We start from the raw sequence: 22571 nt of genomic DNA on the forward strand, positions 1-22571 counted from the left end.
CCAGCTCAGGCCCCAAGTCCAAGGCTTCCATTTACCCCTCAGTCCTCTCCTTGCCCCCAAAACTGGGCATTCATACTGCTACTTTGGAACCCCCTTTCCCCAAGCTGCGGGGTAGCTTGGCCCCGCCCAGAGGGAGGGCCACGGGGAGGCTCAGGATCTCTTTCTACAAATACCCAAAGGGAGACTTATGGCAAGAGAGGCTTTCTTTTAAATATCCTCAGAGGACAAGTCTTAGACCAGGGAGTGGGAATTACATGGAGGAAGGGTTTGCCTCTGAGGATAAAGAAAAACCTCTAGCAGTGGGAATGGTTGCCCCAGCAGGTAGCAGGCTCCCTGCACAGAGCATCTGCAGACCTCTGGGTCCCAAGATGCCTCCCACAGAGGGGACTGGTGGGGACCTTGTGAGACAAGTCAGTTGACCCGAGGCCCACTGTGGGGGCTACAGAATAGGGGAGGGCTGGCAGCACCAGAAGGGTCTCACTCGAGCCCCGGCAGGGCTGGGGGCCAGGCTGGGCACTCACCTCGACACAGCACACAGAGCATAGAAGCTGGCCGCCTCGGTAGGGGGATGAAGAGGAACCTGCTATTCTGGGGGGAGAGAGATTGCCCAGACCATTCCTGCTCAGACATTCTCAAATATTCAATCTCAAAGATCGTTTCCTGAAACTTACAATTGGTTATTTTTAAGTGACCTTACAAATTTTCTGAGGATCAAAGGTTTCAGATGATCAGAGGTTTTGTGAAGGGACTTTGGGCAAGGGAGTGCTTCATTTCGTCCAACATGCGGTCCATATCTTCAAGCCAAGACTGCCAGTGCCCTGCTCAGCGGGGTGGGACGTCTTCGGGCCCCTTCCAGCCGGAGTTCCAGGCGTGGCGTGCCCGCGCTGTCCCCACAGGAGACATCCAGGCAAATACTGTCCACTACATGGCAACGTCTTCAGGTTCCAGGGTGAGTCCCTCTCGGTGTCCTAGCCTCTCCACCTTTCCCCCAAACATCTGAGTAATTTCAGAAACTACCTTGTGATTCCTGACACAGCCCCAACTTCCTCCAGAGAGTGAGCAGGCTGGCGGGTAAATAGCAGCTTTCCTAGGCCTGGCCTCCAGTGGGTAATTCCAGGGGCCTCCAGGCAGCCGAGACTGAACAGCCTGAGCTGTGGGCAGCCCTGTCATCTGCCCACACGTCCCTCTCCAAGGCCCCTGGTTTGTTTACATGAGTCTGAAAGCCCTGGGGAGAGCCGGCCTGCAGACCCAAGTCGGGACAGCTTTACTCCTTAGCGTGAAATGCAAAAGTCCTCAAGTCCAGACTGGACTACTTGCTTTTCTGAGAATCCAGAATAAGGCAGGATGTCTGGGCGAAATGGTGTTGCTTTCCTACATCCGTATCCCAGCCACGGGTGCTGGGGGCTGGAGCGCGAGGGCAGGGCGGGGGCCACTGGGCTCCGTGGGTGTGGCAGGTGTGGGGAAGGCGCATGTCCCCGGGACAGAGCAGAGGTGCCCACGGAGCAGGCAAGGACCCAGGAAGGGCCCAGGGCTCCCCTTCAGCAGGCCCTTCTCCAGGCGGCAGCTGGCTGGGGAGGGTCTCCCGCGGGGGCGGGGCGCTACAGCTGCTGAGCGTCTGCAGACCTCTGGGTCCTAAGATGCCTCCCACGGAGGGGACTGGTGGGGACCTTGTGAGACCAGTCAGGGACCCCAGGCCTCCAGCCCACCATGAGGGCTACAGAATAGGGGAGGGCTGGCAGCACCAGGAGGGTCTCACTCGAGCCCTGGCAGGGCTGGGGGCCAGGCTGGGCATTCACCCGGACACAGGGCACAGAGCGCCGTGCGCCGGCTGTTGCCAAGATGGGGCCAGCCGACGACGCCCCACCCCTTGACGTCCCTTTTGACTCAGGAGCGACCATGGCAGGCGCTGGCTCAGTGCCCACAGGGGGCCACGTTACAGTAACTGGGGGCTGCTGGCATGGCGGCAAGGTCCATGTGAGAGTAGAAGGCACAGGGGGATGCCTCCGCCCCAAGTGAGCCCCGGCCCCAGCGGTGTGATGCTCAGGGCCCTGGGGGCATCTTCCCAGCACTGGCAGGAGACAAGGTGCCCAGTCTCTGCTGTCTGTCCGCTGTTCCAACAAACACTGCCATTCAGATCCAGCCCCTAGGTTGTCTCTCCTGCACAAGCCCAGGCTCCCCGAGGGTCTGAGCTGGGGGGCAGTGGTCGGAGGGGATGCAACTAGAGACCACCAGAACCCCCTTGCTCCAGGCTGCTCTACCCCTGGATGCTGGAACCTCAGTCCAGGCCACACAGGGCCTCTGCCACCAGCCTGGTGCCACCAGGGCCACCCTGGCCTCCCGGGGGGGCACCCCACTGCCCTCTCAGCCCCAACCCAGGCCAGGCTTCATTTCTCGGAGACGGTCATGGGCAAGGGGGCCTCCTTTCCTTCCTCTTCTACTGAGAACATGACATCCCCGCAGCTGCCCAGAGGAGGCTCTGTCTCCTGCTCTGGGAAGTGGGGGGCATGGTCCACTTCCAGATCCTCCTCGAACTCAGGACCCGTCGGCCCCACCAGGCCCCGGCCCTCAGGCACCTCGGTCCTCACGGTCCCCACAATCACTGTGTCAGCCTTCATGATGTAGATCTTCTCTGCAAGGCAAAAGGATGGGTGAAGTGAGGGGACCGGAGCCCTAGCTGGACAGGGTGAGGAGGCAGAGGAGGGTCTAAGCTCCAACTCTGTCTCTCCCACTGTGTGGCTTCAGGCAGATGACACAATCTCTCTGACGCACAGCCAGCCCCATCAACCTCACAGGTGTCCTGAGGCTCAAAGGACATAAAACAGCTAGAAACTGCATGCCAGGACTGGCTCCCTTGTGGGAGAGGCTCATGATCTTCTCAGCATTTAGGTGGGGATGGGGTAGGGAAGGAGAGCCCAGCGTTGGGAGAGAAAGCGAGCCTGGGGCAGAGAAGGGAGGGACTGCAGCCCCAGTGAGCAGCGGACGTGCTGGCCACCGTCCAGAACCTTCCACACGACCCCTGAGTCCTCACACCACTGCCGCACGGTAGACAGTCTACTCTTGTCCCCGTGGACAGATACAAAGAACCTAAAGCCCTGAAAGGTTAAATGACCGGCCCAAAGTCGCCAGGCAGTTAGTAGAAATCTCGGCAGAAACTCCCACCCGACTAGCTGCCCTTTCCACTCCTGTCCGCGTGCCTACATCAGAAACCTGGGGTGACCAACGTGTTCCGGCTCGCCTGGGCTGCTCCTGGTTGTTGTAGTGAAGGTCCTGTGGCCTGTGGACCTTTTCAGTTCAGGTAAATCCAGACAGTTGATCACAGTCTAAGAACCCCAGCCCTGTTAATAACGAACACCAGCCTGTGATTCTTCGCTCAGGGCCATATTTCAGTGTTTGTTACTTATGGCCGATCTCCCGCCTGAGGCCTTCACGGCTGGGCCGTGACCTGCGCATAGTAGGACTGCTTGTGTGTTGCTTGGATGAATCGGCAGCGCAGCCCCTTAGAGGCAGGACCCCCTGCAGTCCTCACCACCATCTGCTGTGGGGATGGGGGTGGGAGGGGGCGCTTCAGAGGCTCAGGGGAGTTAAGTAAGCTGCCCAAGAAGCTGGGAAGTGAGGAGCCTGGCCTTCACTCAGCCCAGCTTCTGATGGCCTTTAGCTCGGGGCAGGGTCCCAAGCTCCCAGCAGCTTGGCCCTGGGACTCTCTCTGGAGTCTGAATGAGGACGCTCAAGAGGGAACTTGAAAGCTAGGGTGGAGCAGGGCGCTGGGGACCCCTACCTCTCTGGGTCACCCAGTTATACCCCTCTGATTTAGAAACACCCAAAAGATCCTTGGGGGCCCTGCACCCGCCACCCAATTGCATAATGCTGGCTCTTCTGTTTTGGTTTTTAACACCTCCAGGAAAAAGGGAAGTGTTCAAAATAGCAGCGAGGACTAGAGGAAAGCTACAAGTGTGGCAAGCCCCTCACACACCCCAAAAGAGAGAGCAGGGCCCCAGGCCCCAGCCACACACCCTCCACCAAGGCCTGCAGGCCCTTTGCCCTGGGAGCCTGAGCAGATGGGCTAGGAAGAGGTGGGAGCCAGAGGTGGTGAAAGAGAGGGGACCCTGGGGAGCGAGACAGGGCACAGAGCAGCCAGACAGGACTAGAGGAGAAGCTGAGGCATACGGAGCAGGGTGGGAGAGAAATGGAGGTGGGTTTGTCTGAAGAAGCCAAAGCCAGGGGCCAGGCTATCCCTCCCTCACCTCCGAGGGTCCTGATTGCTCCGACTCTATCCCTCATCACAGGGCTGCCCTTCCCCCCGCCCCTGCCACAAGCTGGGAGGGGAAAGGAGGGTCTTTCAGGAGCTGCTTGAACCTTCTACCCACCCAGAGCTCTAGAATCCAGGGAAGTTATCTTGGTGGGGTGGGAGGTGAAAGGGCTCCCCCTGCCTGGTGCCCAGGGGCAGAGGGATAGAGCTCAGGCTGCAGTTTGGTCCCCCTGGGGTACTAGACAGGTTCAGTGGGGCAGGGGGTGCCCCCTGGGATGGTGTCAGAAGGACAAAAGGCTCCTGAGCGAACCTCCAAGGCCCCCTCTCCCAACACCCTGCTTCCCAGCGAGGCTCACAGGCCGCACCCCAGCCATCCTGGGAGCCCAGTACCTCCCTCCACCTGCCCCCGCAGTTCCGGGCACTGCACTCAGCACAGACCCAAACGTTCAAGTTAGGACTTCTTAGGAAATTTAAAGGAGATGCTTTGGTGGTACTGCCCCAAATAACACTCTTTTTAAATAAAACGTGCTAAAAGCTACAATGCCAAAAGTTCTGGTTTCCTATTAAAGACCCTGCCCCAGAGAGTTCTCTCCAGCAATGCCTGCTACAGAAACGTGCAGGACAATTACAAACGCCTCTCTGGTATTAACCCAGCAATAGCTAACCCTCCAGAGAAGACAGAGATGCAGCTCACTAAGGCCCTGCCCTCAGGGAGCTCACAGCCAGGTGGGGGCGAGGAGGTGGGGAGGCCGCAAATACAGTCATACTGCTGGGGGCTGAGGATACTGGGTATGGAGGCCCAGGGTCTGAGGGAGCACAGCAGAGGGGCATTTGGTCCAGACAGGAGAGTGGAGAGGGCCAGGAAGACTTCCTGGAGGAGGAGGCAAATAAGCAGTGGCCTCAGGACATCAGGAATTGACTAGATTCAAAGGGGGAGTTGGCTGTCCCAGGTGAGGAAGCAGCTCCCACAGAGAAGCTCCAAAGGGAGGGAGGGCTCTGTCAACTCTGGAAACTGCCAGTGGGTGGGTGAAGTAGGCCAGAGGGGTCAGGAGGCAGGTGAGTCTGGGGGGAGGAGGCAGCTCGTGACCAGTGACCAGTCTGAACTCCAGAATAAGAATCCTGGAATTCATCCTGACAGTGACAGGGACCCCCACCCCCAGGAGGGATGAAGTAGGGGTGCAGATGGGAAAGGCTTGTATATTGGTGGAGACACTCTGGTGTGCAAGGGTGGAGAGAAGCGGGAGAGAAGGCAGGGAGACCCTTGGGAGGCCAAAGCGGAAGATCTGCCTGAGGCGGAGGGCGGCGGCAGTTCAGGAAGGGCTGGCCTCAGTGCGTCTGCTGAGGCCCGCGCCGGTGAGGGCAAGCCAAGGGGTTCAGAGCCCCGCGGGCACGGGGTGAGGCCGAGTCCCTGCTCTGCCACCCCGCAGCTATGTGACAGGGAACATCTCCCTGCACCTACCTCACAGTGCCGTTGCCCCGGGTGTGAAAACGGGAGGCAGACACTGTCCTCAGAAGGCCACGTGACAAGAAAAGACTTCCGCCCAGACAAGTGGCTGGTCTTATTGTCACTGGCATGTCTCCTCCTGTCCCAGCAAGGGGCTCTTTGCTGGGGGTGGGGGCAGCGTTCACATCCCACTTCAAGGTTGGCAGGCCCCGGGGAAGGGGGAGCCCCTCTCCCCCACCTTCACCCCCACCCACCCAGACAACTTCACAAATGCTTGCAATGGCCCTGTGAGGGCCGAATCACAACTACACCAATTTTCCAGAAATTTAAATTGGGCTACCGAGACGGAACAAGCTTTAACTCTTCCACAAAAAGCTGCTCCTACTTACAAGGGCCAGCAGGAGAACCCACGCCTCTTCCTCGCTGGGCCTTCCTGCCCCAAGGTCTCTGGCTCCCGTCGGGGGCCCAGGGTCCAGTGCCCAGCTCCCCCTGCCCCCTCAGCCCTGACCACACCAGGACCCTCCAAATCGGCAGACTCACCAATCCTGTTGTTGGTATGCTCTGAGGTCACCCGGGGCTCAGGAAGGTCCCTGGGGGATGAGGGGCTCCCGGCAGCGGGTGGGCTGGCTTCCAGCAGCCGCATGCTCTCTAGGCAGGCTGCCCCACTGGGGGAGGTCTCCACAGGCGGGGGGCTCATTAACCTCAGCTCTTCCATGCCTGACTCCACCACCGATATACTCTTCAGCTGCTGTGGGCACAGAGGGTGTGGAGTTGATGGAGGGTGCCCCCAGCGGCCCTGGGAAGCCCCTGTTTCTTCACCTCTGTAGACTCCAGTGAGTCTCCCTCTCTGCCTTAAAGCTGCCACACACCACCCACGGCTTCTCGGCTTTGAGAGCCTGATGCCCTGGGTTGAGTTTCAGAAGTCCTGTTGCTTTTAACTTGTACCAAATAACGACAGGAGCCAAAATCCCATACAGTGCTTGCGAATCCGCACAACCACCCTCTAAGGTGGCTAATATCAGCACCCTCCCCATTTTACAGACCAGGAAACTGAGACACAGAGAAGTCAAGTAACTTGCTCAAGTAAGTGTGTGGGCCAGCACTTGCACCCTGGCACCTCGCTCTGGAATCCATGCTTATAAGCCCCTGTGGGTAAGCGTGCACTCCAGACCCACCCCAACTCCCCAGCCCTGACCTCCCGGGACAGTTATCGGGTATGATGACACTAATGTATTCTAAAAATAGCTATATCTTCAGGAAAATGGTGGTTTCGTTTTTGACTTCTATAGGTAAGTATAAAGGTCTCATGAAGGGGTGCCTGGGTGGCTCAGTCCATTTAGTGTCTGCCTTCGGCTCAGGTCATGATCCCGGGGTCCTGGGATCGAGCCCCGCATTGGGCTCCCTGCTCGGCGGGAAGCCTGCTTCTCCCTCTCCCACTCCCCCTGCTTGTGTTCCCTCTCTTACTTGCTCTCTCTCTGTCAAACAAATAAAAAAAATCTTAAAAAAAAAAAAAGTCTCATGAAATGTTCTAACGCATACTATGTACCTCCAGCCTTTGGAACTCCATTCCAAATGGAATGAGTTCGAGTGATTCACAAAGTCTATCTACACAATCCTGATTATCCTTTTATAATCATCTGAAGTCCAAAAGACGGCATTTTAAACAAGTTACAGTGAAAACACTCATTCCCATGGCCAAAAAATGTTTATCTCACAAATCATTAAATGCCTTTTTCATGAAATTTCCTGGTATTGTAACAGCCACTTATCTGACCCAAGCATATTTGAATGTGACCTCCCATAATTTGAAACTGAACTCATATTGTGGTTCTGTCTGTTATATTAAAAAATTAAAGGATGGAAACCTTTCTCCATCTATGAATATTTTGAGTTAAAAGAAAGTCACGGAAAAATTGATAAATGGAAAAAAAAAAAAATTGGGTGAACCATACACAGCTGAGACACAGCCATATGGAGTGCTTTGTCCTGCCCCGTCCCTCAGCCCCGGAGGGCAACGTCCCTTCTCTCACCCCTGCCCCCCCGCCCCGAGGCTGCTCCTGGAGGCTGGGCGCAGAGCAGGGTGCCAGGCCCAGCCCGGTGAGGGCCAGGTGTCTGGGCCCCCTCCCCGGTAACTGTAGGTTCAGGGTAATGTTTGCAAAGCCCCTGGCCCAGCACCTGCACACAGCAAGCTCTTTGGAAAAGACAGGTGAAGAGATCCTTCCAGCGCAGGGCAAGAGTTCAGGGTACCAGCTTTGAAGCCACACAAACCAGGGTTCAAGTCAAACCAGGGTTCGCTGATCTACTTTCCAATTGTGGACCCACCTCTCCTGTCTGTGCCTGGGTTTCTTCTTTTGTAAAATGGACGACAGTACCAACCTCTGAGTGCTGTCAGGACTACCCACGATAACTCTGAGAAGCACAAAGCAAGGTGCCTGGCTCATGGTAAGTGCTCCATACGGGATGGCTAAGTTTTCACTTTTTTTTTTTTAGAAAGAGAGAGCAAGCGTGAGCAGGGGGGGAGGGGCAGAGGGAGAGACAGAGAAAGAATCTGGAGCAGGCTCCACGCTCAGCGCTGAGCCCGAGGTGGGGATTGATCTCATGACCCTGAGATCATGATATGAGCTGAAATCAAGAGTCGGACACTTCACCCACTGAGCCACCCAGGCGCCTCCCCCCCGCCCCCAACCCCTCACCCCGTGATGGCTAAGTTTTCAAAGAGTCGTGCTATGAATTTGTCATCCCGGCTGTGAGAATGAGAACCACAGCGGAGTGAAGGAGAAAAGGGAAATGACCCCACCTGGCACCCGAAGTAGCCAAAACCAAATCCACGGTCTGCCAGGCCCTTCTGGAAGTCCCCAGCAGGATGAGCCAGGAGCCAGAGACTGCTGAGGGGTTGTGGCTCCCCATCGCCGGCCAGGGCCTGGCAGAGGCCCCACTGTGCTCAGAGCACCCCACATGGGGCAGACTCAGCCTGAACTTGCAGGGGGAGCCCACACCCTGGTCACTGGGGGAGGGGAATGACCCACCAGCAGTTCTCAGAACCAGCGGATCTGTTAGCAAAGGAGTCCGATTTTAGGGGCACAAAGCCGGGGAGGTGGGGCAAGGAAGGGCTACTTACTGTCGGGTTCCTCCAGGGCCTGGAATCTGCAGAAAGAAAAAGAGTAGTGACTTCACCAAGGAGAACCTGGCAGCTGCCTGGTCCTGCCCCAACCGATGTATGGGTGGCAGCTGACACTTGTCCGGCCCTCAGGCTGGACAAGAGTGAATGGTTTCAGAACCCACGCCCACGCCCGGACACAGAGGCTCACTCGCCAGCCCTCGCCTGGTTAGTGGCTGCGGGAGAACCGGGAACCACCTCTCCCCCAACTGCTAAGCCAGTCAGGGCACCGGGCTCCTTCCCCAGCCCCCCGACCCCACACAGGCACAGGAGAGGTTCAGGAGAAGCACATGCCCCAGCTGGCGCCCAGGCGGAGGCTTCTGCGGGCTCAGAAGCTGGTCTGTGGCTTTGTAGCCCAGGGTCTAGAGAGCCCAGAACTCCCCGGAGCACCATGCAAAGCTCACACGGAGGACCTCAAGGCTGGGTGAGAGCAGGTGACCGATCCTGAGGACCTCTGCTGAACCCTGCGCTGGACACACCCAGAGCCAATCAACCCTGGAGGCCTTTGGTGGGAGTTCGGTTTTCTACTAGACGCGCCTGAAAGAGCCCGTGTGACCACCCACGAGGAGGACAGCTGCTCGTCATCATCCTACCACCTGCCATCTCCTCTGCGGGACTCAGGAGGTGCTGCCTGATTCTTAGGGCGCAACTTTATCTTCTCATCCCAAACCCCTACCCTCCACACCAGCACTTCTCTCATATCAAATACGGGGCCAGGTCATAGCCAAGCATGTGGTGACATTTAACCATTGCCCACTGGCCATCTGAGAAAGCCGAAGATGGCACCCAGGCATCTGGTCTACACTGGGCAAATCAACTCCCAGCGTTGACCGTCGTCTGGGGACACACAGCCCTTGAGGAGTCCTGAGGAGGCCCTCTCAGAGACTTGGAATATGCTGCTGTTAGGTGTGCGTACCTGACCAGAGAAATCTGCTCTGAAAATGCCAGCGAGCTAAGTCATCTCCAGAACATTCTGACATCAGCAGCTCTGGGAACCACCAGCCCTGAATCCTAGCTGAAACACTCACTGGAGGCCAACCAACTGTGATACTACAAACAAGACAGGTGGTTGGAACGTGCTGTGTAGACACTAGGTCAGTTCGGGGAAACACTTACACGTGCCTCCTAAGTGACTATCAGCATGTAAAAAGTGTCTAAAGAGGAAATGAACCAGATTGACGGTCAAAAAAAGAACACGTATAAAATGACACAATTCTGGATTCTTTCCTCTTCTTTTTTTATTTTTATTTTTTTAGAGAGAGAGAGAGAGAGTGAGTGAGCACAGGGGCTGGGGCTGGGGATGAGGGGGAGACAGAGTCTCAAGCAGGCTCCACGCCCAGCACAGAGCCTGACACGGGGCTCGATCTCACACCCTGAGATCATGACCTGAGCTGAAATCAAGAGTTGGATGCTTGACCAACAGAGCCCCCCAGGCACCCCATCTGGAGCCTTGATTTAACAAATGTTAAAGTTTCCTTCATCTGGTAACTGCTCTTCCCAGCAGAGTGGTCACCTTGGAAGGCCACAGCTCATTCCCGCTGGGTGGCCACTGTCTGTTACCCAAGCTACCGCTTGGGGAAATGCTCTCTGGCCTGAGGCACGTTCTTTTAAATGATGTCAGTGAAGCCTAATTTTTGTCCTTTGAGAGTAATGTTGACTTTTGCAAACAGCCAGCTGTGGTTTGGGTGGCGGGGCAGGGGAACGAGTGCGACAAAGTAACAAGATAAAATAAAATAAAATAAAAGTGATAAAACTCAGTCTTGGAGAGGATGTGGGTAAAAAGGAACACAGCGGCTCATGCCCTGTGAACTGGTTCCATGTTTCTCAAGAGCCATCTGGCAGTGAAAACCTCACACCCTTTGACCCAGTAATCCCTCTTTACGGACACACCCTCAGGAAATAACCCAAGAGAATACAACAAGGCTGTGTGCAATAACCAAAAAACTGAAAACAAGCCAGATGCCAAACAATGAGGCAGCTTAGCAGTCTTGAAGCAGAGGGCTTCCTGGCAGGGAACCCCCAACACAACATCACTCCACCTTCCCAGCCTTAGTCCTCATATCTGGAAAATGGGACACAGCATGCCAAATTTGGAGGGTTTTTATGAAGACTAAATGAGACCCGAAACGTGAAGGTACCCAGTGATCAGTCACACTGAGAGCACGTGCCTTGATATGATGTGATGAGAACAAGCCTGTGCCCATGTGGTCTTCCTCCCCCAAACCTGCAACCCCACTTTCATTAGGAGGAAAATATTAGCCAAATTCCAATAGAGGGGCATCCTGCACATAACTGGCCAGCGCTGCCAAGGTCATCAAAAACAGGAAAGTCAGAAAAGTCCAGAGGAGCCCAAGCAGACATGACAACTCAATGTAACGTGGTATCCTGGGTGGAAGCCTGGAACAGTAAAAAAATACATTGGCTAAAACTAAGTAAACCCAGGGGCGCCTGGGTGGCTCAGTCGGTTAAGCATCTGCCTTCGGCTCAGGTCATGATCCCAGGGTCCTTGGATCGAGCCCCACGTTGGGCTCCCTGCTCAGTGGGGAATCTGCTTGTCCCTCTCTCTCTGCCCCTCCCCCAACCCCCACTGGAGCTTTCTTTCACTCTCTCTCTAATAAATAAATTTTTAAAAAAAGAGTCTCTTATTAAAAAAAAACAAACACCTAAGTAAATCTAAACAGAGTATGGGCTTTAGTTAATGGAATTGCCTTATTCATCATGACAAATTCACCAACGTAAGCTGTAAACAATGGAGGAAACTGGGTGTGAGGTACACGGGAACTCTCTGAACTATCTTTTCAAATATTCTACAAATCTAAAATGGTTCTAAAAATTGAAGTCTGTTGAAAATTTTTTAAAAATTTAAATGTGAAAAAGGGACAGTGCCCAGGAGGCTGCCTAGCATGCCGGGGTTCCCAGGACATTAACGTGGCGCCGCGCTCATCACACCAAAGAGAAAACCAGCATTTGATACCGACTCTTGGCAACGAGCATAAAACAACATAAAGGCGAAAAGGCAGAATCCAGAGGCACCAATGTCTGCCTGCAGCTGCCTCACAACCCACATGTGTACTTTGCTAATGACCCAGAACAAATCGTGCTGAGTACAGAGATCAGATTTCCTAAGTGCGCTTCCCCTAAAAATGTGGCTTCAGTCCACTGTCTTCATTTATTGGTTTCCTCACTTTGGGGAGTAACTATGAGATCTTCTCGTAAACGTGTCCGGCACCCAAGGACATGAGTCCAGGGACACACGAGGCATCGGTGGCCCCCCCAGGACAAGTACATGTTCTCCCAGGGGCTGCCGTGAGGGCCACTCCAGCCGAGCCCGTGAGTTCTGACACCGATGCTGCGGTCCTGTCCTTCCCAGTCTCTCTCCCCTTTCAGTCCCGGCCCCCATCTGGCCTGGGGGCCTGGCTGCCATGGGAAGCGGAACAGACCTGAGGAAGGAGTCTGGCACAGAGGCTCAGCCAGGCTTTGGCAACGGGCACCCCTAATTCAGATCTCGGCTCCTGGGAGATGCCGCTGATTCCAGGGTGAGGGCAGGGAAGTACCAGGTAAGTTGGGATCGTCTTAAAGAAGTGCTCAGAACAAGGAAGGATGGGACAGAAGGACACCGGGGCCAGCTTCAAGGACTGAATCTGAACATCAGAATAACGATGGCAAGAGAATAAAATAGAAAGCCACCAGTCCATGCAGATATAAATAGAGAGGAAGAAGAAAGTGTGATGAGGAACTGGTTATTCACAGAGCTTCGCAGTACCTCCCCCAAAAGTGCTTACTGCTTGCCAAGGAGAAAAGAACAGCCTCGTGCAGGAGCGGCCTGGCAGGGAGCGCTCACGCCAAGTGCTCCAAGCCGGCCACGCCAGGAAAGGGACCGACCGGCTGGAACCTGGCGGGACGGCTGCCACCAGAGAAGCTCAGTGTCACTCCTGGCATCTGCCCGCCACCAAAGAAGCACGACCTGACTCCAGTCTCCATGAGGACGCACCAGGCAAGGGGAGGGATGCCCACCAAGTCGGTGGTGGAATGTTCAAAAGTGGCAAGGGCACAAACGTGACAGAAAAGACAGGAACGGAGCCAGGCTGACAAGAGACGTGACAACCAGATGCAACACGAAATCCTGAACTGGATTCTTATGCTGTAGAGGACATGGTTGGGACAAAGGATCTTGAATGAGGTCTGAGAATTTGCCGGTGGTAACGCATCAGTGTGAATTCTGATTTTGATGGGGTCACTACGTCGTATAAAAATACACCCGTTTGTATGACCACGCACTAAAGTGTGTGGAGATGATAAGGCATTGAGTCACTAACTCATCTCAAAAAGTTCAGAAAAATAAGTTCTTTGTACTGTCCTTGTGACTCTCCTGTAAGCTTGAAATTGTTTCAAAACAACAAAAAAAATTTTTTTTCGACTTAAACCTGCCTGAAGTAACAGATAAGGACTTTAGTGTCCATTAGAATGAAGAATTTTAGTCAGTGTTTCTTAACCAGGCACGATTCCCACCCCCAGGTTGTTATTAACCAAGTGGCCTTAAACAAGTTCCTCCACCTTCCTGATTCCTCATCTGCGAAATGGGGATGAAAGCAGCAGGTGCCTCCCCAGTCCGCTGTGCGTCTGCCCGCTGCAAAAGCCTGCCGCCGAGGACATGGGCCATAAAGGTGAATCAACTCAAGAGATGGCTGGTAAGCGTTGTTGCTCCGGGACGGGGAGGGCTGGGGCATGCATCCCCGCCCTGCCAGCCGTTAGTCCCTTGAAACAACTGATGCTGGTCTGAACGCTCGGGAGAGCGAGGACCCGTTTCTGCACCCAGCAGAGAGCCACTTGGACGATGATCTGAACACTTGAATGAGCAAGCACGTGAATGAAAGCTCCTTTGCCCCTTTAGCACGCACTGCTCCGGAGGGAATAGGGCATCCACCTCGCTCCATCCGTTCTCTCCTGAGCCCCTGGATGCTTATCCTGGCCTCACCTTCCCTCCAGCTCGGGCCTGGAAACCCAGACCCTCCAGGGACCCGCCGGAAGCCAGAGGGCCAGAAACAGCCCCAAACAGGATGGCCGCCACTGAGTCTCAGGGCTTGGTTTCTCGTAGGTCTGCCTTCTTAAGGGAAGGTGCTTTTTTTTTCTTTTTCTCTCTCTCTCTCTTTTTCTCTGTGGCAAAACTGCCATCACGAAGATTTGAAGAAAAAAATAAACTGACAGCAATGGAAATTCTAATACTAGAAAAATGTCAAGAAAGCAAACATGGGTTTCAATGAGACATTAAGGCTGACAGCTCATGGAAACAGGCTTGAAACTATCAAAACACAAAAACCCCCCTTGCTAAGAGCGCACAAGCACCTGCTGTGAAACTCATCAAATTCAAAACAGGCCTCAGTGGACAGGTTTTGTGCCCAAGTCCAAAGGCAGGCTGCAGTGACGGTCTCCGAGGGTCCTGGGGAGACGGCGGCGGGGGGGAGGGGGGGCAAGAGGGCTGTGACCTGGCCCAAGACTGCCCACTGGGCTCGTGGGTGGACACTGGAGGTGGACAAAGCTTGAGGGGAGGGAGGCGGAGGGGACAGGTCTGAGCCCTCCACAAAGCCCGCAACCTCAAGGACCAGCGCCTGAGACTTGAGTCTCATCGGTTGTGTGGCCCTGGCCAGCTATCCACCTTTCTGAGCCTTGACTCCTCCTTATGGAATGGAGATAGATCATCACCCACCTCCCTTGGGGTTCTCAGGTCAGTGAGACCCTCTATGGGAGCCTGCCTTGAAACCAGAAAGGGAAGCTCAGAAATTCGCGTTCACTCCTTCCCCTGTGGTCAGGGCCCAGCACACAGTAGGTGCTCAATCAGTGCTTATGGAGTGCTGACGAAGACCTTGCCCTGCCTGCAAATGGCTGCATAGGGGAGAAAAGGCACGTGTGCGTGCACACACACACACACACACAACCAGGTGAGGGCTGGAAGTAGGTCAGGGGCTCTGACAGGTGGTCTGCAAAAGTTGGCCTGGAAGCTGGGCCGGGATCAGAGAGCCAGGGCCAGGGAGCGTTTCAGAACAGCGTAGATATCAGAAGGCCCTGAGATTCCTGGTGAGGAAAAAGGCCCCCAACACAGGCCGGCCCGTCGGCCGACAGCAACCACCTCCTGCACCACACACCGTCTGAAGTAGGCCCCACCGTCCCCTTTTACAGTGAGGAAACTGAGGCACAGAGCAACAAAGAAACTCACCGGGGCCATACAGCTCGTAAGTGGCAGAAGCAGGATTCCGGCCCTATCAGCCTGCCCTACAGACCCCTATGCCCCTCGCTGCCAGCAGAAGGGGCGCAGAGCAGTGGGGAGGAAGGAAGGGGTAGGGAGGCCAGGAAGGAAGGGAAGGCATTCAGGAATGCCTCTCCAGGGGGTGGGCACTGTGGAGGAAAGAATGAAAGACAAGATGGATCTTAAACCTTCCTGCCAGCCCGCCATCTGAACGCTGCAGAGGACCGTGGAGGACGGGTCCCACCCGCACTGCATTCCCGTGACAGATGAGCCTGTGCACAGAGGGAGCCCCAGACCCAGGGCCTCGAGCTGCTGTGTCCATGGGGCCCGAGTAGCCCCCTCTGGACATCTGGACACTTACCCACGGGCTCCAGCTTGGGCCGGAAGGTCTGGACAGGGTAGCAGAGGTGGAGCTCTGGAACGACAGAGGAGTTAGCTGGAGCGCCTCCGAGGGCAGCGCAGAGACCCAGCCAGCCCAGTGCGGGGCACCTGCCCTCCCCAGGCCCCAGGAACACATCCACTCACTCTGCTGAACCCACTTCCTGCAGGCCCTCCGGTGGCAGAGGAGAAAGGACACGGAGCCCAGGACCAGCAGCAGCAGCAGCAGGACCGTCCAGAAGAGCACCGGCCCTGGAACACAGAGGCAGCCCTGGACCCTCTGCCCTGACGCTCGGGGGCTCTGAAGTCTACACCACGGCAGTGCGCCAGGGGCCCCCGCTGCAACCTCCCCACGTGGTCCTCACCCCGGACTATGTTCTCCTTCTCCTGGGACACAGACACCATCGGGGCTGGCAGGACCCGGTCCTTCCCCAAGCAGGAACTGAGACCCAGACCCTCTGGCTCCCTGGTGCAGCCTTTATCCACCTGCCCTCCCTCCCCTGGCTCGAGGGGGCCCATCAGGGCAGCTAAACGGTTCACAGAAACAAACCATTTCTAGATTGTGAGAAACTGAGGAGTCGAGGAGTCAGAGGAAGGAACTGAGGTCCAAAAGAACATGGTCTGGGGGCCGTGGAGGAGGGCCTATGCCAGGTGCGGCCCCGGGGCAGCCGGCAGCACATTCAGTGTGGCTGGAGTCGGGGCGGGGGGGGGGGGGCCGGCGGGTGGAGCAGCAAGGAGGGTGAACTGGGGAGTCTGATAGGACTCCAGCTCCCCTCCAGATGGGCAGGCACGGGGTCTTCTCTGCACATATACCCACTCAGCACCTGTTCCCTGAATATCACGTAGGCACCATTACCATCTCCTTTTACAAACGAGGGAAACTGAGGCTGGCGAAGATTAAGTAACTCACTAAAATGGCGAAGGGTAAACCGCAAGAATCACGGCTTGGGTCAGGCCAGGCCGGGCGGCTCCAGCGCCCACACACTTAACCGCTATGTGGGTATATTCTTTGACAACTTAACTCAGGACTTAACTTGTCCCTTTTCTTCCTTTGTCCCTTATGAAGATGGTGTATCCAATCACTGTTAAGTCCACGTTCAGGTGTTAAAAAGTAGTAGGTGCCATGTATGTGCTTCTCAAACTTTAACATGCATGCAGATCTCCCGGGACCATGTTCCAATACAGACTGTGGTTCAGTGGGGCTGGGGTGCAGCCCTGAATTTGCTCTTCTAACAAGTTGCTGATGCTGCAAGTCCAGGGCTGCGCTTTGAGGTCGGCTGGCCGGAGGACTGCCGCCACCTCGTGTTTGACACTAGAACTGCAAGCCCCAAACCGAAGCCTACCTTAGAATGCCTCCAAGGAGCCCCGTAAGGTGCTAGCTACGTATACCCCACTGCTTACTGCCCTGCGTGGTCCGTGCGACAAAACTGAGGCTCAAAGGAATTAAGCAACTAGTCAAGGTCATGTCTTCGTTCTCCAAGTATTTTCTGAGTAGCAATTATGGGCCACGGGGATGAAGCTGTGAATAAAATCCCTGCCCAGAATCGAGGAACAATCACTAGCAAGTGACAGAGGCACATCCCCAGCTCAAGAAGCCAGAAACCTGGGGTCAGCTCTGGTCTCTCCCACCCAGTGGATGCTGCTGCCCAGGGAGAAACCTCCCTCCTCCCGGCCCTCTGGGAGGCAGACGCTCCTCTCTAATAGTTACCTGAAACCAGAATGGGCTTTGCTGTGGAGGAGAAAGAGATGGGCGTGCTCGTTGATATGGGGGTGTCTCCCCAGGCGTGGGTGATGCCCCCTCCATGCTCCTGACTGATCTGGGGGTCTGCCGAGGAGACCAGAGGGGCAGGGGCACTACCAGGAGAGAAGCCAGAAGTAAGACTGACAGTGGAGATGGAGAAATGGAAGCGTGTGCTCAGGAACCATTCCCAGTGGTTCCAGCCCAGAGCCGGGCACACATCCTCCAAAATGACTTGCGACCTTGGCACAGAGATTCAGCCCAGGCCCCACCTCCAGCCCCAGCCCAGCTGCCTCCAAAAGGGGCCAGGGAGTCACCTGGTGGGCGTCTTGCTGTCCTCTGGGTTGGTGCTGCACTCAGGGTGGGCCTCGGAGGGAGGGAGCTCATCTGTGGCATCCCTCTCAGCTGCACCTGCAGGGAGTCGTCTTAGAGTTGGTGTCAAGGAGCCATACCCAGCAGGACTGGTAACTTCCAGGGAGGCGGCATGGTGAGGCCAGAAGGACATGGCAGCCAGGTAGACTCAGGCTAGTGTCCTGACCCTCTTTCCTTCTCTCCCTCTTTCCTTCCCTCCACGCAACAACTCTTTATTGAGCACCTACTATGTATCAGGGACTGTCCTGGGAGCTGGGACATAGCAGTGAGCAAAAGAGACAAGATCCCTGTCAGGGGCCATTGCTGCGGTGTCTTGAGGGGGAGCTATCTAAGCAGAGGAAATCGAAGGCAGGGTGGCCCCTAGGTGGGGGAGGGAGGAGCGCGAGCACACGGGAGAGGCTGGTGAGCAGCCATGTTAAAACGTGTGCACGATGGTCCGTTGTACACAATTGTTCATAGCGGCATTCTTCATAGTAGCCAAAAAAGTGGAGACAAGCCAAATGTCCATCAACTGGTAAATGGGTAAATAAAGCACAGTATACGTGTACCTGAATATTGTGTGGCAATAAAAGGGAACAGCGCACTCACACACGCTACAGCACGCGTGAACTTCAAACGTATCGTGTGCAGTGAGAGAAACCCGACACAGAGCACATATTCTGGAAATGTCCAGAAAAGGTCCATCTAGAGGGACAGAGAGTAGGATCAGTGCTTGTACGAGCTGGGGACGGATACGGGGGTTGACTACTAAAGACATGAGGTTTCTTAGATCATGGTGATGGTTTTACAACTTTGTAAATGTCTTTACAATCATTGAATTACACACTTAAAGCTAGTAGGTTCTGAGGTATGTCAAGCATACTGCAACAAAGCTGTTCTTAAAAATTAGGTCTTGCTCCCCAAAGCCAGGATTTAATTAGCAAGGGAATGGGATCGGTGCGGTCGGTTACACCCCCGGCCCCCCTCCTCAGGCGGGGAGGTGTCTGTGTCCCCGCCTCACCAAGGCCCTGTGACTCGGATGGTCGGTGGAGCAGGATGGAAGGAACAGTGTGCCTGTTCCCAGCCTGGGCCTTAACCAACTGAGCCACCCAGGCGCCCCCCAACCTGGGCCTTTCTGCACTTCCACCAGGGCTGTAAGGAGAGGATGCTCTGCCAGGTGGTGGTCCCCGCTGGTCCCAGAAGTATGAGAAACACTCGAAGCAAACCCAAACCAAACCTGTGAGCCCAGACAAGACAGCAAAGGCCCAGCTGACCAGGGGAGGAGAGCTGAACCCTGACATGTCAGCGTTGTTTTCCATGTGTTATGCCTGGAGCTAGAGCTGGCTGAGACGGTCAGGCCTGTGTCTCGAAAGATCAAAGTGGAAAAGCTCCTCATCTCCAGCCAACTGTGATCTCACAGGAAGGTGGCTTGGTGGCTCTAGCCTTTCTGATTTTATGTAAAAGAGAAACCTGATAAATACATATAAATAAATAAATGTAAATACTATCTCCTGATATTTAAACACAGCCTCAATTTTTTGAAAGTTCCTTTCTTTTGAAATCAACTTTATTAAGGCATAATTTATATAGAAAAAATGTCCCCTCAGTTATACTGTTTGATGGGTTTTGAAGAATGTATCCTTCCATGTAACTGTATCTTCATTCAAGATCTAGAACATTCCCACCATCCCAGAAAGTTCCCTCGTGACCTTCTGCCGTAAATCCTCCTCCCACATTCAGGCAACCACTGGTCTGCTTTATGTCACTATAGATTAGTGGGTCTGTTCTAGAATTTCATTAGACAGAATCAGGCAGTAAGTACTTTCTGGGGTCTGGCTTCTTTCTCTCAGCATAGTATTTCTGAAATTCACTTATGTTGCACGGAGTAGTCTTCCATTGTAGAGATGTACCACCATTTATTTATCCATTCACCAGTTGATGGACATCAGGGTTGTTTCCAGTTTGAAGCTATTATAAATAAGGCAGCTCTGAATGTGCTTGTACAAATCTTTGTGAGGACATATAATTTCATTCCTCTTGACACTTCGGAGGGGGAAGCCTGTGCTGACCAGACAGAATGCCTCTGAGGACCCATTCAAAGATGGTCTCCTCTGATCTGACCCAGCCACTCTTTTTACAGATGGGAGAGAACCACAGCACCAGACCTAGAGCCAGAAGGCAGGACTCCTGGGTTCCAGCCCACAGCACACTCCATTGGATCACGCCACCTCCTGCCCGGGGACTGAGCACAGTCTTACAAGTTTACAATTAACTGCTTTTCTAGGGTTAAGAAAACTGGCCCACATTTGAAGTAGGTCATGCCCAGCCACGATCCCTCTCTACCCCCATGTCCCTGGTGGCGGCACCCCTCCTCTGATGTGGTGCAAAGCAGATCCCCACCCACACTCCTTTCCCTTCTGAAAAGCTTTCATGATGCTTCTCAGATTCTTCCTGAAACACTTTGAAGAGAAAGTGAAGCAAGGATTAATTTTCTTCTTGGATTAGTAGTGTCCTTAGGAACGCTCCCCTTTGGGGGGGGGGTCTCCAAATAGATGCTATGTCTTTCCTCAGGGTCACCAGACTATTACCTGAATTAGTTGAAGCCTGCAGGCTTTAAGCTATGAGGAAGATGATACAATTTGCTATGATAATTTCTATTTATTTGCAAATCAGTATTTGATTAAGTTTAAAATGTCATTGGTTTCAACAAGAGTTGACTTTGAGAGGATTGGAGGAGTTCCAGTGTTGAAATATATCACCGTGGCTACCCCCACGTAGCACCATGAGGGGAAAGCCCTCTGGCCTCCCTCTAAGGCAGCCTCAGTCTGAGCTCCCACTGAAACACCTGCTGGAATCCAGCAACAGAACTGCTGTCCTGGGGCGCCTGGGTGGCTCAGCTGGTTAAGCCTCTGCCTTCGGCTCAGCTCACGATCCTGGGGTCCAGGGATCGAGCCCCACATTGGGCTCCCTGCTTAGTGGGGAGTCTGCTTGTCCCTCTCTCTCTGTCCCTCCCCCAATCCCCACTCATGCTTTCTTTCACTATCTCTCTTTCTCAAATAAATAAAACCCTTAAAAAAAAAAAAAGTACTGCTGTCCTTCTCTAAGTGGAGAAGATGGACCCAATGCTCCCTGGGTGCCTCTCAACCTCCTCATGTGTATCATACCTTACCTGTAGCCTTCCTCCTTCCTCCCTGGTGTAGTGACCCTCCCCTTTTCCTCCTCCTTTAAATCTGGAGGTGAGCAGAAAGTATTGTTTAGCCCCTACTTAGTCTGCCTGTGTTCTCTGGTAAGGGCCCACTGAAAGAGGAAAAAAAAAAAAAGAAACTACCCATTCTTACTCCCAATTTAGAACTAAAAAGGATATTATTTACCGGACTGAAATATTTCTCTTTAAATCCAAACACCTGATCCTCAGGCCATTTGAAGGAGAATGATCTTAGCATCAAGGTCAAATGGATTCTCTTTTAGTGCATCCAACAAGTGCTTAAAATCAGATGACATTTTCATCTTCGTATCTGGAGTGTAAATTTCTTGTCAGCTTTTTATTTTCCCTAGAATTCTTAACTGCCTTTCATTTTCTTGTTGAGAAAAGAATAACGTGCCTTTACCATATCATCAAGTTTTTCAAACGTACTACTCGTGAAGTTTACTGAAATTCTTTCTTTCATTCCTGCAGACAAGACAATTCACTGGAGCCCTCCTTCGTTTTTCTGTTCTTATCTGGCTCAACTGGTCTGCAATACAGCTGTCATACTGGGACTTCCCTGCTCTCCTGGGATAGAATCACCGTTTTCTAGATTCATGGCTTTTGTTTTGTTTTGTTTTTAGCCCCTCATTTAGCCAAATAACATCTTCAAGTAACTTTCTGAGAGGACACATGAGGGAAAATCTTTCTGCCCTTTTATGTCTGAAAATGTTTTTTTTTTCTGCCTTCAAACTTAATTGTATCTTAACCGAATAGAAAATTCTAGGTTCAGAACTAAGAAGGAGCTGATGTGGTTGGTAGAGAGTACTCCAGGCTGGAACTCAGGATCCTTGCGTTCCAGTTCTAGCTCTGGTCCTCTCCATCCATAAAACTAGGTGGGTAAGATCAGATCACGGGTGGTGACAGGCTTTGAATTGGCCCTCAAAGACATTCTGTGTGGCGAGCACAGTGATCTAGTCATTCATCTCCTGGGTATTTACTTGTGAGAGACGAAAATATATGTTTACACAGAGTTGTACAAGAATGTTTGTAACTGCTTTATTCATAACTGCTCCAAACTGGAAATAACCCAAATGTCTGTCAACTAGTGAATGGGTAAATAAATACATCTATTGTGTCTAGGTATGAGTAATCTTATTCATCCTGCTTGCTCTTGGTAGGTCCATCTGAAGTCTCATATTTTTCAGGTCAAGTATGCAAGGAGAGTTGGGGCATCACTGCGGGTACAAGGCCCGGAGCATTCAGGGACCAAGTCAAGAGGGCCGTAAGCGATGGGAATGCAGAAGACCCAAGGCTTAGGGTAGGCGTGCACAGAGGGAATTACGGCACTTCTGCCGACATGAGGCCTGGAGTACACCAGAGTCCCGTTGGGAGGGTCACACCAAGGTGGTCACCAGACCCAGGCTGGGGCTGTGAGGCTGCCCAGGGACTGTCTACTCTGGGAGCATGACTGGGGCAGGGCACGACCAGATGTCCCAACCCATGTGCTCTGCTGACAGAGGACACAGCAAGAACAAGAAGCAGATGCAGCCAAGAGAAGCCTCCTTCTTCCTACAATGGCTCCCCAGTGCCCTCTGGCAAAGCTTATCATGTTCACTAGGAGAAATGCGTGAAGAGCCCCATACTTCACCGCACAGCAGGGACTGAAGGTGAATTGAGAGTTGAGAGGCAATACTTGGTAACAAGCACACTTTCCAAAAGCGTTTTTTGGTCCTCTTCTCTCTTACTGTTTCTTTTTCACGGCATTCTGTTCTCTCTTTATGGATGTGACAACTTCTTGAATTCTTCTGTGGACGCTAATTTAAAATTTT

General features: G+C 53.7%; 1 protein-coding gene across 1 annotated transcript in view; it reads right to left on the reverse strand.

The window, feature by feature from the left end:
• Positions 1–552: 552 nt before the first annotated feature.
• The window catches only part of TNFRSF8 (TNF receptor superfamily member 8), a 32366-nt gene continuing 10347 nt past the window's right edge, over positions 553–22571 (reverse strand). Inside the window, exons 6-12 of the mRNA XM_036069603.2 lie at positions 17522–17615; positions 17175–17320; positions 15614–15718; positions 15450–15503; positions 8809–8834; positions 6231–6438; positions 553–2629 (exon numbers count right to left, since the gene is read on the reverse strand). Of these exons, the coding sequence (XP_035925496.2) occupies positions 2385–2629; positions 6231–6438; positions 8809–8834; positions 15450–15503; positions 15614–15718; positions 17175–17320; positions 17522–17615 (878 nt within the window). The 3' untranslated portion in view covers positions 553–2384. The remainder of the gene's footprint in view (positions 2630–6230; positions 6439–8808; positions 8835–15449; positions 15504–15613; positions 15719–17174; positions 17321–17521; positions 17616–22571) is intronic.

The sequence above is a fragment of the Halichoerus grypus genome, chromosome 5 (assembly GCF_964656455.1).
Source record: "Halichoerus grypus chromosome 5, mHalGry1.hap1.1, whole genome shotgun sequence".
NCBI classification, from domain to species: domain Eukaryota; kingdom Metazoa; phylum Chordata; class Mammalia; order Carnivora; family Phocidae; genus Halichoerus; species Halichoerus grypus.